At 40.0% G+C, this 14,268-nt stretch overlaps 1 protein-coding gene across 1 annotated transcript in view; it reads left to right on the plus strand.

Annotated features, from left to right (window-relative positions):
- Window positions 1-10,518: 10,518 nt before the first annotated feature.
- Window positions 10,519-14,268, plus strand: part of LOC307252865 (solute carrier family 41 member 1-like) — a gene marked incomplete at both ends in the record, with an annotated part of 35,053 nt that continues 31,303 nt past the window's right edge. Inside the window, one exon of the mRNA XM_080030687.1 lies at window positions 10,519-10,824. Within this exon, the coding sequence (XP_079886813.1) occupies window positions 10,519-10,824 (306 nt within the window). The remainder of the gene's footprint in view (window positions 10,825-14,268) is intronic.

The following is a 14,268-nucleotide window of genomic DNA, read 5'->3' on the forward strand; positions in this document are numbered from 1 at the left end:
GTCGCAACTGCTCGGCTAGCTGGAGTATCATCGCCCGAGGCAATCGATGGCGGTTGATGAGGATTTTGTCTCTCAAAACGCAGCACATCGGCCGGGTCACTTAGCAGCCTCTCTACATACAAATTACGCCGGTTCCGGTTGTCCTCTCTTTCTAAATGACCATATATAAAATAATTGCAGCCATCACTCGTACATGTATTTTACGGCTAGATAAAGTCCGACGGAAAAGTTAGGATGGCCCCAACAGTTATCCTAAAGTTAGGAGGCTTATTCAGATTTTGGCAGTTAGGAAAAGTGTATTACAAAAGTATCCTATCTTGAATTAAGATTGGAACATTGACTTAGGAACTGTATTGGTTATTTTCCTAAATCAGGTCCTAATTTTAATTACCGTGGTTAAGTTCAAAGTTCAAGTTCAAAGTTTTATTTGTCACATGATTGCAAAAATAACATTTTACATACAGTGAAATTAAAAAGGGTTATCACTTTGTCATTTGTTGTGCAAATTACTGTAACCTGAATAAATAATAGGTAATAGTAATTAGTAATTTAAAAACATCCCTTATAGGTTATGCTACAAAAACAGTAAGTAAGTAAGTACAAATATATATATATATATAAAAATGTATAAATATAAAAGTGCCTAGAAAGTGGTGCAGAAAGTGCCAGCTATAGTCCATCGGAGTTAAGCAGTCTAACTGCCTGCAGGTTACCAAACATTTAAAGAGGACCTATGATACTTTTCGACTTTTATGACCTATAAACGTTGTTATAATGATTTATAGTCATGTTTAACCATACTAGAGTATCAAATAATTACGTACATGCATTTCGACGTATTCCCTGCTGACCGTCTGGGGTGGCTATGCAGAGCACTAAAAACTATGGCAGTGGGGGCGCCTTTAGCTCAGTTGGTAAGGCGTCCCCCTCCCGGGCCGGGCCCAGCAGCAGACCCGGGTTCGATTCCCACCTGCGGTCGTTCTCTGCATGTCACTCCCCTCTCTGCCCCATTTCACCTCTGTCTCTCTGCACTATCAATAAAGCATAAAAATGCCCAAAAAATATCTTTAAAAAACTATGGCAGCCGGTCGAGCCGAACTTGTTAAAATTTCCGGGTTTTCTCTGTCACGCTCGGGTCGTTTCTGTCATGTTTCCATGTATGGTAATGCTGCCGCTCAGGCAAGCTCCGGCTGCATGCCCCCACCTTCCTGGAAAATTTCCCGCCGCTGGAAGGAAGGTAACCAATCACAACGGAGTGGGGTTTGCAGCAGGGGGGAGGGGCGGAGAAGCTCAAAGCAGTGTGTAGAGAGAGACTGCTGTGCTCGCTAGTGTAAGAGGAAGAGTGTCCCGAAAATCTACAAAGTTTTTTGTGATGTGATTCGTGTCAGGTTGCTCTATAGCAGTTTTTAACAAGAAATTAAGACCAGAAAAGTAGTATTATAGGATCTCTTTAAGATAGCAATTGTGAGTTTGGAAGTTTCTGTAATACGGCCCCAGGACTTCATGTATACAGGGCCCAGAATATTGTGCTACGCCACCTTCAAGATCATCATGGTGAATGTTACAGCTCAGAGGGGCGCGTACCTACGTCCCTTGGGTCCTATGTTTCCCACTTTGACTGGGGAAGACCCTATACTACCGGGTGTGCGCACAATGATGTCTCGGGGCAAAATACGTCTTCTGTAGCCGAGTCAACTGATATGATCAGAGTAGATGCCGTATTGTTTGTAACTTCTCATTGAATCATTTGTAATTAAATGACATTAAAACTAAATTGTGTTTCGTCTTTCATGTGATTTGCATCACAGATCAGATCATATTCACTAAACTCACCTGGTTGTGTTGGTGATGTCTACAACAGGAGGTGGTAACAAAGGCAAAGCCATCTAAGTCATGGTTACGATGTTAACAACGAGGCTGATTAGTGGTCTGCCACATATATTAGGAAGGGGGGGGGGGGGGAGAGATAGCCGATGTTACTTTAAACATAGGCTACTTTATACGACAGGAGAGGAGACATGTAGGGCAGCTATATAGTCTAGAGTTAGCTAGCTCTGGGACATAAATGATAAGCCATGGACTGCGTGCACTGATTACCTCAATACATTATTCAGGCTGAGACACGGCTTGCCTTTGAAAACACGTATCCTGAAACAAGCACAAAACAGTCAACTTTATGAGGCCCGTGTTTACATGCATAGGGATGTATGTGACGCATCCCTACAGCTGACTGAGAGGCAGAGTCACACATCGGGACACCAATCCTCCCTTTTAATGGCCCCTAGCAATATTCTTGTACTTGTTTTAACAAACAGATACAAGGGGGATATTTCTTAAACATTTTCCATCCGTATTTTTGGCGGTTGGTTCAGTTAATAGTACAACTGCTCGTAATTTCTGCTTTTCTACTTGGCTCCGGAGTCGACTTTCTACCGGCTACCAAGACCGAGTTGAGCTAAGTCGAGTTGAGCTACATGTGCAGTGGAAAAGCATCATAAATGTCTTTTAATTTTGAGTTAGGCCTAGACTACTGTAAATGCTTACCCTACATTTTGGGCGAACATATTGATTTTTTTTTTGCGGCTACTGTCTGTTAATTTCTTTAGCTTTTACGTTTGTCAATGAATGAACTCGACGTCATTGTAAATGAGGGTCACCCCTCAATAGGTCTCTCGAGGATAAATAAAAGTCAAATGAAATGAAAAATGAATGTCAACACAGACGGTAAATAAAACATAATTTCTTCATGAGTCCTGCCTTTCTTCTGACTAGATCGCAACAGTAGCATGAAATGAATGCCAACTGATAGCGTAACGTAGTAACCAAGCCCCAACCTCAGCGATTTTTACCGGCATCCAATAAGGAAGTGACCTACAACTGTAGTAACCAGAAAGTGCCACTGGGGGTGGCGCCAAGACGAACAGTTTTTCTTTGACTTACTTGTTAGATAGGCCGTTTTCAAAGTCTTATTAAACCTATTTACAGCCTGGGCCACAAAACCATTTTGGTCTGTATGTTTAGGTCATATCTCCATGACAACACTGAGGGGGGTGAATTTTTTTGGCCCACGCAAGTTTTTATTCTTTTGGAGGTTAAAATGTATTGGCGCGATCTCTTGAGTGACAGCTCTCCGCCCGTTGTCCCTCACTTTGCCTCGGAGGTATACGTCAGCTATCTCACTCCCCCCGACGTGACGTCGATTCCCCTTTTCGGCAAGAGGAGTGAGGCGGAGTAAAAATCTCACAAGATGGCGACGCGCACAAACCAGGATTATTGGATGCCGTGTGAATAACTGAGGTCAGCCCGGATGCTACATCCATATTATTTACTATCTATGGTAGTAACAGGCTTTCAGTAATCTTAGCTAAACACACGGATAACAATAATAAATACCAATACGATATATAATTGTTAATCAAACATAAGTGGTGAGGGGGGCGCCCTTAGCTCAGTTGGTAAGGCGTCCCCCCCATGGGCCTCGGCCAGCAGCGGACCCGGGTTCGATTCCAGCCCACAGTCGTTCTCTGCATGTCACTCCCCTCTCTGCCCCATTTCAACTCTGTCTCTACACTATCAATAAAGCATAAAAATGCCAAAAAAATATCTTCAAAAAAAAAAACATAAGTGGTGAGCCTCACTAGCCTGGCATTCCCAGACCTTCCACTAGGGGGCGCTGGCAAATTAAATTTGCTGCGCCTGTTGGTCTGGACACTCTCCATTGAAGCTTTTTCAGAAAGTCCAGAAATCCTGACTCACGTTTCAATTGGTTCTATCTAATATGGGCGCGCCTGCGCCCTTTGTATGGTGCTCTGGGGAGGACGTAACCGGATGACGACAGTGATGTGCATGAGACGTCGAAGCCGTGATAGTAAACATCAAAGATGGCTGGGGATATGTTGTGTGAGTTTGAGACTGCTTTGGCCTCGACCCTTTACGATTTGGAAGACGGCACTCAACTCTTTCATTACTATTGATCGTGGCCAGACCCTCTATCGTTCAAGATATCAGGGTCTGGATTTCCAGGCTAGAGCCTCACCCCATTTTGCTTGTGAAGACTGAACCTTTAAGGGATGCGCCTTTAAATCCATTCTTGATAATATCACCTGTTACCAGTTAATGTTTATGTGAGTAATGTGATTTTATATATACTGTATGTATATAAAATGTATTGCTTTTGTATTGTTTTTAACTTGATTATATGAAAAAGGATTGAATGATCACATGCTGTTTTATATACGTACGTTTTACATAACGTCCCAACTTTTTCGGAATTTGGGTTGTAGGGGAGAGTGGCCTAAGTTGTGCAACTTTTCACTCAAAGTGACTTTAAAGTAAGGCCTTGTCAGTAAAGGCTCCAACTCAAATATGTACATATATTTCAGGGTGTTATGCATCCCTGGCAATAAAAACTTTGGATCTGGAATAAACTGTTGAAGAAATATAGCTTTCGGAAAAAAAGTTGTCTTGATGCACAACTTGCCCCCGGTGTGGTGTAAGTTGTGCGGTTGGAGAGAATACCATGGGGTGAATTGTGCCATTGCTATATATCTCATAAACTGTAATGCAAGACAAATTCATTAGACAATTACTTATTTAGGGTTTATTTAAAGTAAATAGTTGACAAAGATTGAAGGACAATTTTCTTAAACAAGGCCTAGCAGATCTTATGGTTTTACCTGCAAAGCTCACAATGACAAAGTCACCATCATCATCTTTCTGGCCATCTGAACTCTCATCAGTGGTGTCGTTAAGTGGAATTGAGATGTCACTCTCTTCTGAGCTACTGTAGACAATCACTTTCTTTTGGTGACCAGCGTATACAGCCATGCCACTGGCACAACTCTCAGAAATGTACTTTGCACTAGTTGCTCCGTGCTTGTGGAACCAACTGCCACCTGACAAATGTGATTCCCCTACATTTCTGCCTTTAAATCAAGGCTCAAAACCCATATGTACACCCTGGTGTTTCCTCCCCATTAACTATCTTACCTCTGCACTACTATCTGTGTTTATGTGGATGTATGGGCTTTACGTCTTTTATTTTGGTTATTGTTATTTTACCTTCATTGTTTACCTACTGAATGCACTATGTACAGCACTTTGGACAGTGCAAACTGTCATAAATGTGCTTTTATAAATACATTTTACTTACTTACTTACTTACTTATAACTCACCTAGGCCCTTTGGCACAAATCACCCCATCCCCAGAATTTTGGATAATAAGCATGATGCAGCAGTTTAGGGCTGACATCGTGCTAACTGTATAGACTCAAAATGTAGCATACCAAAGCACTAAAACATGTGTAAAATGTTTTCAAACTTGTCTATAATTGTTCAGACACAATAATCAAAAAACCTTGATCATGGAAATTTTACTTTGAAAGAGAAAACAAAGTTTTTTGAGCTTAAATGTGCTTATATCTTATTCCTTGTGTCTCCCTTCTTTACAGGATGAGTCAAATGGATGGCTTTTCTTAAATATGTGGTCACATTTCCAATTTCTTCCACGGTTTTCTAGAAACAAGGGGTGGAACAACTTCCAAAATGCACAATTTAGGCCACTCTCCCCTATATGAAAAAGTTATATAATTCAGTTTATAGCGACACACTTTGTCAAGGCACAAATATAAAGTGTTAAACAGGCCAATGTTAAAGGAATTTGATTGACAACTCAATGGATAGCATTGCAGATGAAATAAAGGTGCCACACAAGGCCCTAGATATATTTATTTAGATTAAGTAACATAACTAAAAGCAGATTATACACCCACAATACTACACTACACTATAGCATAATGAACAGGAAACCATGCTCATTGTTGTTTAACTTCATTACAAGAGAGTAAAATGTAATTTGGCAATTGACTTGACATAACACGTTACCACCACATAAGACCTGCAACACTGTAACGTGTAAAGAAACATTCAGAAATGTTTGAATAAATATGCAAATTTGGCAATATCTTACTAATAAATAAATCACCATGTTTTTTTAAAACCCCAAAACTAGGTGTTGGATAGAGACAAAATCATTATTTCATTTTTGCAACATATACGTGTCCAAAGATTTTACAGAACAGAATATGGATAGAGCCTTTAGATATAGATGGAACATTTCAAAATATAAAAGTGGGGGATTGTATTTAGACAGAGGGCCGCTGACAGATGAATAACATTATACCAGGACATCATTCTAATGTCACAGCAGCATGCATGGTGTCACATCACAAACACCTGGTGGCTGGACCACTACACATCAGACCTCAGTGACAGAACAGACTTATAGATCTATTCAAGTTCAAGTTACAAATTGGCTACTGAAAGAGGAAAAAAATATCTAAAGATTAGTCACTTTGTTGAAATCTGACTTCAACTCAGAGGATTTTCCTCATTTAATGCATAGATTATGAACCAGGACAAGGCACACAGCCAGGGTACTTTTTATTGTGTTATTGTGTTGTAAAAATATATTACTTTCCTGAATGGGGAAAGTGAAGGTGCTCTAGCTAGCCTATCTGCCTGCTGCTGTCACCAGCTTATACCAAAGATGGAAATAGACAGCGGGGGGATATCATTATCTGCCAATGCCATGAAATTCAAGACAGGCCCCGTGGTGCATGCGCAGTAGGCCTCACACATTGCCAGCACACACACACACACACACACACACACACACACAGGCCAACGGTGAGTGTAACACACACACATACATTCAAAAATGCACGAGCAAACAGAAAGCAGAACATACACATAGCCCTAATATAGACAGACTTAACACACATCATAGCACAAAATACACACAGTTATTCTTGGGAACTTGGCGTTTACCTCCGCTGTGCACACACTCACCCTTTACAAGCAAGAGACAAAAGGTAAGGATCGTCTCCTCCTTATGTGTGTGTGTGTTATGGCTTTAATTCAGTTATTAAGAATATAGTAATGTGCTTTTATAACCATACGTAAATGAGTGCATGTTACCTGAGCCAGACTTGAGCGTCAACAGAGTTGCTCTTAATCTGCTGCGGTTCAGTTGTAGGCAGCTTCAGTTATGAGACTTGGTAAGAATTAGACTTAGAATATACAATAATATAACACACAGCCATCAATCTGATCAGTGTTTTCTGTTGCCTTAATGAGTATTTTAGTTGTTTTTATAACACGGCCTAAAGATTGTTTCAGTCCTCGTGTGAACGTGCATTTTTTATTTTAAATAATAAAACAATAGTCAATACTGCATGTACTGTAACACGGGTTCAGTTAAGGAAAAGTGTGCATGCAGCTGCTCAGTTTCTCCACTGGAGGGTGTTGAGGGTGTTCCACGCTCCACGTTGTCACTATGTTACTCTAGTGTTTATCCAATCAGAGAGCGCCTAGTCGTGAAACCTTGGCTACCGAGGAGCGGGGGTGGTATTATGGTATGTGTAGACATGGCAGCCTCCTTCGGTGCATGTCAACCTTTTATATACTATCTATGATGTCAACAGAAGATACAAGTGTTGTATTGTTGTGCTGTGGTGATGATGCGCGCAAATAGAGCTGCGGATACATGTAGGACATTCCCGGGACTCCGACGTCGATATTGTGCGTATTTATGTTTGTATTGCTCGTGTTTTAAACGCAGCTTAATGTTGCGGTAGTCTATGCTTTTTCAGTGTGTGGTTCCGATAGAATGGACGCACACCGGAACGTGGATCACCCTCACCCTCAGTCACACATGTCTCTTGTCCATGGGCCAGACCAGATGTCGGTACCATCTGGCCCAGGTATAGGCAAATTGTAGTTGTGATTTTTTAAAAGTATAGGCTACTGTAAAGGAGGTGCACTGCAGGTGAATAGGGTACACTTTTAAACCTCTACATATCATCATGAAATTGATTACAGTTGATTACTTACATCAAAACAATGTTTTTAACTTCACTTTTTTTTTAAATACATTTTTGAATAAATATGCAAATTTGCCAATATCTTACTTATATGTGTCCAAGGATTTAGCATTTCAACTTAATAAAAAAAAATGCTATCAAACAATTGTGTTGACATATTGGCATGTTTTTAAGCAGAACATGTATCATAAATCAGACAATATACTAATCGTTTTTTGTTATAACCTTCAGAATAGTGCTAGGAATGATTATGGAAAAGTTTAGTGGATTTAAGTGCTTCAGAAGTTGATTTATGATACATTTTCTTCTTAAAAACGTGCGGAAAAGGCAATACTATTTTTCGATAGTATACTTTGATTTTTTTAAATGAAAAATTCACGTATTCACCTGCAGTGTCTCGCCTCCATTACAATACCCTATTCTTTAAGAGGGGATAACCACTAAGAAGCTACCAATATAAAAGTTCTATCACATCAAAACCTCTTCTAAGGATGTATAGAATATAAAAAATCACAACTAGAATTTGCCCACCCAGATACCGTGATAAATATAAGTGACATTTTGGGACTTTGCCCATGGACTACTCGGTGATTGAGAGAGATTCACCCTGCGTTCCAATCCCCATACTTCCCTACTATATAGTATGCCAGAAAAAGATTTAGGATGTACCAATACATGCACGTCAATTGTAGTATGCTGAAAATACATAAATGCCCCACTAACTCGAATAGCATTTTGCAGTATTCATCTGAAAAAGTCTTCCTTATCTGATTTTCTTTCTCTCCTGTGGCCCTTAAACTCTTCTGTACTTTAGTATGTAGTGTAGTAAAAATAAAAAGTATGTGATTTAGAACGCAGTGTCAGTGTTTAGCAGACAGTAAGGTTACACACACACCCACGTCATGCAGTGTCACAGTTCAAAGAGCATTCTTCATGTTGACACAGATAATACTTCCTACACATTGCATAAGGCAAACAAACTGCTGACTGACCATATTCAAAGACCGCAAATGGTTCTTCCGTTTAATTTTTTTTCCTATTTGTCGATTGTAAATATTTTTTCTATCCAATACACTTTCACCATCATAAATTAGGATACAATTTAACTAAATCCTTAAGTATAATATAGATACAAAAAATGAAATAATCATATAAAATAGGCTATATAAGAGGCCTATATTAAATAAATAGGCCTACTAATAATTTCTTCTACCGTGTGTACATTTTTTCTACAAGTGAATCCTAGAGTTTCACCCGTGAAAACAGCTATGTAGCCTACTTTTCCCAGAGTGTATTGGAGTTTTTCCGCTTGCTCTAAGCAATCTTGATCTTAATAGAATACACAGCCAGACATTTCCTTTATCCATGATATTCCCAACGGTAGAATGATAGTGTGATATTTATTCACAAAAAGAGACAAGTTAAAGTAAAACAGCAAACACAGGGTAACAATACAAAGACAGGGACACAAACACATAAAGTGACAGACTGTGACGCAAATGTGACACATGACATGAGGGACTTGCAGCATATCTTTTATTTAAGATCGACCCGTTTTCGTACACAGTGTCATCAGGCTCATACCGGGCACACAAGGTCTACGGTCTCAAATAGGAAACCGCACTCAAAGTTTATTTACATATTACAAATATTTTGATCATGTATGACAGGTCTGACAGGCCTTCTTTATTTGTATAGCACCTTACAACAGAAAGTTACTTAACCCATTGATGACGGCTGCTGCGCGATGCCACATTGCCTCTCCTGCCTGATGCTGCATCGTGCAGCATTGTTACTTTATCTAATTTTCATGGCATGCGCAGCATAGAATGCACTGTCATTGGTTCAAATACACATGAGGTGGGTTTTGTTGATTTTTTAAGACCACGTGACCACCCAAAAGTTGTGTGGTTTGCCGAAAATCACATCAATCTAAAAAATAAAACAAAATAATAAAAAAAAATAAGCCGGCTGTGTCAGCGATAGTGTATTACAGAACAGTTAGTGGCGTTTGGTGCGCAGAATCAAGGTCCACTATAGGCTACTGACGAAAATCACACTAAATATTTTATATTATTTATTCTTTTTTTTCTCCCCCATCTAATTTTGACGATTTTTAGAAAAATTTGTTGGTGTGTAAGCGCTAAGGGAGCATGTTTAAATAAAACCTGTGAACCTTAACTTTTAAATGTATTTTATTTCATGTTTCTATGTGCTACACAGGCTTAGATATTAAGGTTTTGGTAGACTTGACAATTCGTACTATTTTTTCAGAAAACCCTCAGGCATTAAGGACATGCATCCTAGATTGCCATAGTCATCAATGGGTTAAGAAAGTGTTTTAAAAAGACGATCAAAACATTTACACAATAAAATCAAAGCAGAAACAGCATTAAATTCATCAAAGCAAAGTTCCCAAAACCATCAACGTTAAAACAAAATAGAAGCAAAACTACAAGAACATTCATTAAAACTAAGTTTTAAAAAGTAAAAAAGGCCTTCTGATAAAAGTGGATTTTTAACTGAGATTTACAAGAAGTTGGCCATTTTCGCTGATCTAATTCGCAAACTTGATGCATGGAATATCCCATTTTCATCCTGTCTCCCCCAGGTTAAACGACCTCTCTTGCCATCATGCCCGGTGAGGATAAACCTCCACAGACCCGCCAGAGGAAAAAGAGCAAAAAGTCCCGCGCTAAGAAGAAGGGCCCCGGTGAGAGTCCCAGCTCCCACGTGGATGCTTCCATAGACGGGCAGGATGAGCTGCTCTTACCCCCCGCGCCCCCCCAGGCTCCTCCTAAGAAGCCTGTGGAGGAGAGGCCTAAGGTGGACAAAGTGGAGGAAGAGTCTTCCATAGCCGTGTGTCTCCAGGTGCTCTTCCCCTACCTGCTGGCGGGCATGGGCATGGTGATGGCCGGCATGGTGCTGGACAGTGTGCAGGTGAGTCAGTACACGCTCAGAAAGGTCTTCCCATGCACAGTCATGACATTTTGGAAAGGTTATGGGGAAATGGTTTGGAATTACCGGATGCTTTGGAAAATGAATTGAATTCACACACATTTTTCGCTAGAAAAATCCCCAAAAACATGTACGGCTTATTGGTCCTTGAATTACTATTGTTTTAAAATCTATCGCAGCTCAGCTTAGTTAGCAGTTTGCTAATCTGTTAAAAGAGTGTCTTTAACAATGTATTTCAATTTCATTTCAAAAATTGTATTTAAGGATAAGCCCCTTGAGATGTATCATCTCGTTTTCGAGGGGGCTTTCGAACTGCACATTTAACACATGGCTCAAGAAAAATGCTTTCAAAGCTATAAGGTTATGGAAATTGGGTAAAATGGCATGGAAAAGCCATGGAAAAGTTTTGAAAATTCATTGGTAAAAATGTGGAGTCCTGGCTCATGACACTGGCTTTGAGACAGTTGTAACACGAATCTACAAGGTTTAGTTGGTGTCTGGTCAGTTAGTAGTGTTGGAGAGCTTTGTATGTGTGTGAATGTATTTTGTGTTTTGTACTATCTTTATGTGTTAAAATTAGGACTGTCAAAATTAACGCGTTAACGCAGGGTGATTAATTTCTGTAATTAACAAGTTAATTTTTTTAACGCAATTAATGCATGTGCAGAATGCATCCCACCCCCCCCGTGCATCCCACCCGCTCTTCACTACAGTCACTCTAACGTTGTGGTTGACCCAGGATCAGCAGCTGCGCGCAGCCAAACATAGCAGCACGTTAGCCCGTGCCGTGTTTAAACTGCTAATGGCCCCGTATTTGTCGCGGGCATAGATAGTAGGCCTATATAAAATCAACTGCCGCTGGTGGCATTTGAAGTCGAAGCAACAGGAGGAGAAACATTGTCCGCTCTGTTCAGAGCCCGCGAGGACACAAATGTCTGCAGTTTTCAGAGGTGTGTGTGATTAGACATAAACATAACGTCGGCTTCCTGGCACAAATGAACAGTCCCCTACGACGTGGTCCCGCGTACAAACACACACACACCGCGGACTGTAATCAAGTTGTATTCAAGAATGCACTATAGATTCACCAAATAAATGCCATTATATAGCCTATATTTGCCCAAAGACATAGTAAAGAGACAGACTAATTGAATTATGGTATGGTAGGTATATATTTTAGTTTGATTTAAATTTATTTTCAGTATTAAAACCATCATTTGGATTTTCAATTAATAAAAATACTAATTTTAAATGTACCTTCTGTCATTTATCTTTCCGTTCATACAACAAAATACGGAGAAAATTCGAATTTTTCTTGTATATTTCAAATGGTAAAATTAATCGTGATTAATCCACAGGATCCTGTGATTAATCTGATTAAAAATGTTAATCGTTTGACAGCCCAAGTTAACATGTTAAATGAGATGATTGATCTCAAGGGGTTCATCCTGCTGAATATTCATGAACTGATGGCGTCAGCTTGATGGTGGATATTTTGGACATTACATTGTGTTTAAACATGATTCAGTGAAATTCATACAGACATTAGCCTTAAAAAAGGACAACAAATAGCTGCTGATGATACGTTTGATTGGTCTAATAATAGCTGAAATGCAGACGCGATTTTAGCAACACACCGGAGTGAAAGCTAGTCTTGCTGGGGTCTGAAACATAAAATCTAGACCACAGGCAATCACGTGTTTGACATTATGTCAAACTAAGAGGAAATAGACAAATAATAAAGAACTATATGATTCAAAAACTTCAGAATTACAAATAACTATAACAAAAAAAAATATAAGAATAAAATGAAAACATTAAATAAATATCTATATACATTACATATGGATTCACAATATCCCAGGTTTGAGTAATGTTTTCTTGCAGACTTTTTAAAGGTGTATTTGCTATTAATGCTAGGTGTTTTTTGGTAGTTCATTCTATAATGAAATTGATCTGCAAGAGTGTATCTCAAGGTTGATAGAGTGTAAAGGTAGATAAAGGATTATGGTTCAGGTGTTAGTTGAGAAAACTGGCCCTCACAATAATGCCAGGTGGTAATATTTGCAGTGGGTTATACTGTACTAGTGCAGTGCCCGTAGGAAGCAGGTAAACAAAGAAACATATTAGACAGTACATTTGGCTGCTATCAGTGATGGCTAATTTTACACTGTTGAAGGTTATTATCAGTAAGTTACTTTGTAGAAGTTGGCTATAGAGTAGGGCAACATTCCTTAGTGTATTGTGTAAAGATAACCACAAACTAATTCCATGTGTTTTGTTCAGTGAAATGAAACAGAAAGTGTGTTAATTAATTAAGTGTTGAATCCTAAAGAAGAATCGAGCTGTACAGGTGTTACCTATACAATCTGATATTATGGTACCTTGCAAATGGCGCTTTTCCACCGCATGGTATCAGCTCGACTCGACTCGACTCAACTCGCATTTTTGGCGTTTCCACCGCAATTTCATGGTACCTGGTACCTGCTAGCGGCTGCTTTTTTAGTATCGCCTTGCTCTAGGGTCCAAGCGAGCTGAGTCGAGCTAAAAGGTGACGTCGGCAGACGGCCGGCCGCTGATTGGCCAGAGACTACCGTCTGCCGGCTTCATTCTGTTGATTATTCTCCCCTTGATTCTCAACAACTCTCCGGGACTTTTATGTGTATTTTGTCTCGCCGTGTGCAGCCTTCTTTGGCTCGCTTTCATTTGATTTGCATCACAGACCCGATTTTTTTCTCTCCATATATTCGCTAAGCTCACCCAGTTGTGTTGGCTGTTGGGGAAGTTACTTTGAACATACGAGAGGAGACATAGCAGCTAGGCTAAATAGCCTATAGCAGCAAGCTGGGACAGACATGATAGCGAGCGATTACATTACAAGCCTCGGACTGCACTGATTACCTCAATAAAATATTCAGGCTGAGACACGGCTTGCATTTGAAAACACGTATCCTGAAACAAGCACTTAACAGTCAACTTTATCATGCCCGTGTTTACGTGCATAGGGATGTACGTGACGCATCCCTACAGCTGTGTGGCAGTCACACATCAGGACACAAACCCTCCCTTTTAACGGCCCGTAGCAATATTCTTCTACTTCTTTTAGCAAACAGATACAAGGGGAGTATTTTCTTAAACATTTCTCATCCGTGTTTTTGGCGGTTGGTTCAGTTAATAGTGCAACAACTGCTCGTAATTTCTGCTTTGCTACTTGACTCCGGAGTTGGCTTTCAGCCCCTTACGACAACCCCGCCCACGTTCAGGAGGTACTATTTTCGGTGGAAAACGACCCGTGCTGCTACCAAACCAAGTTAAACTGAGTCGAGTTGAGTCGAGTCGAGCTACATTTGCGGTGGAAAAGCGCCAAAACTGCCATCCATACTGCACAATGCACTCAAACTTACAATCAGTTGCCTATATAGTAAA

The sequence above is a fragment of the Ammodytes marinus genome (genome assembly GCF_949987685.1).
Source record: "Ammodytes marinus genome assembly, chromosome: 7".
Classification (NCBI taxonomy): Eukaryota; Metazoa; Chordata; class Actinopteri; order Uranoscopiformes; family Ammodytidae; genus Ammodytes; species Ammodytes marinus.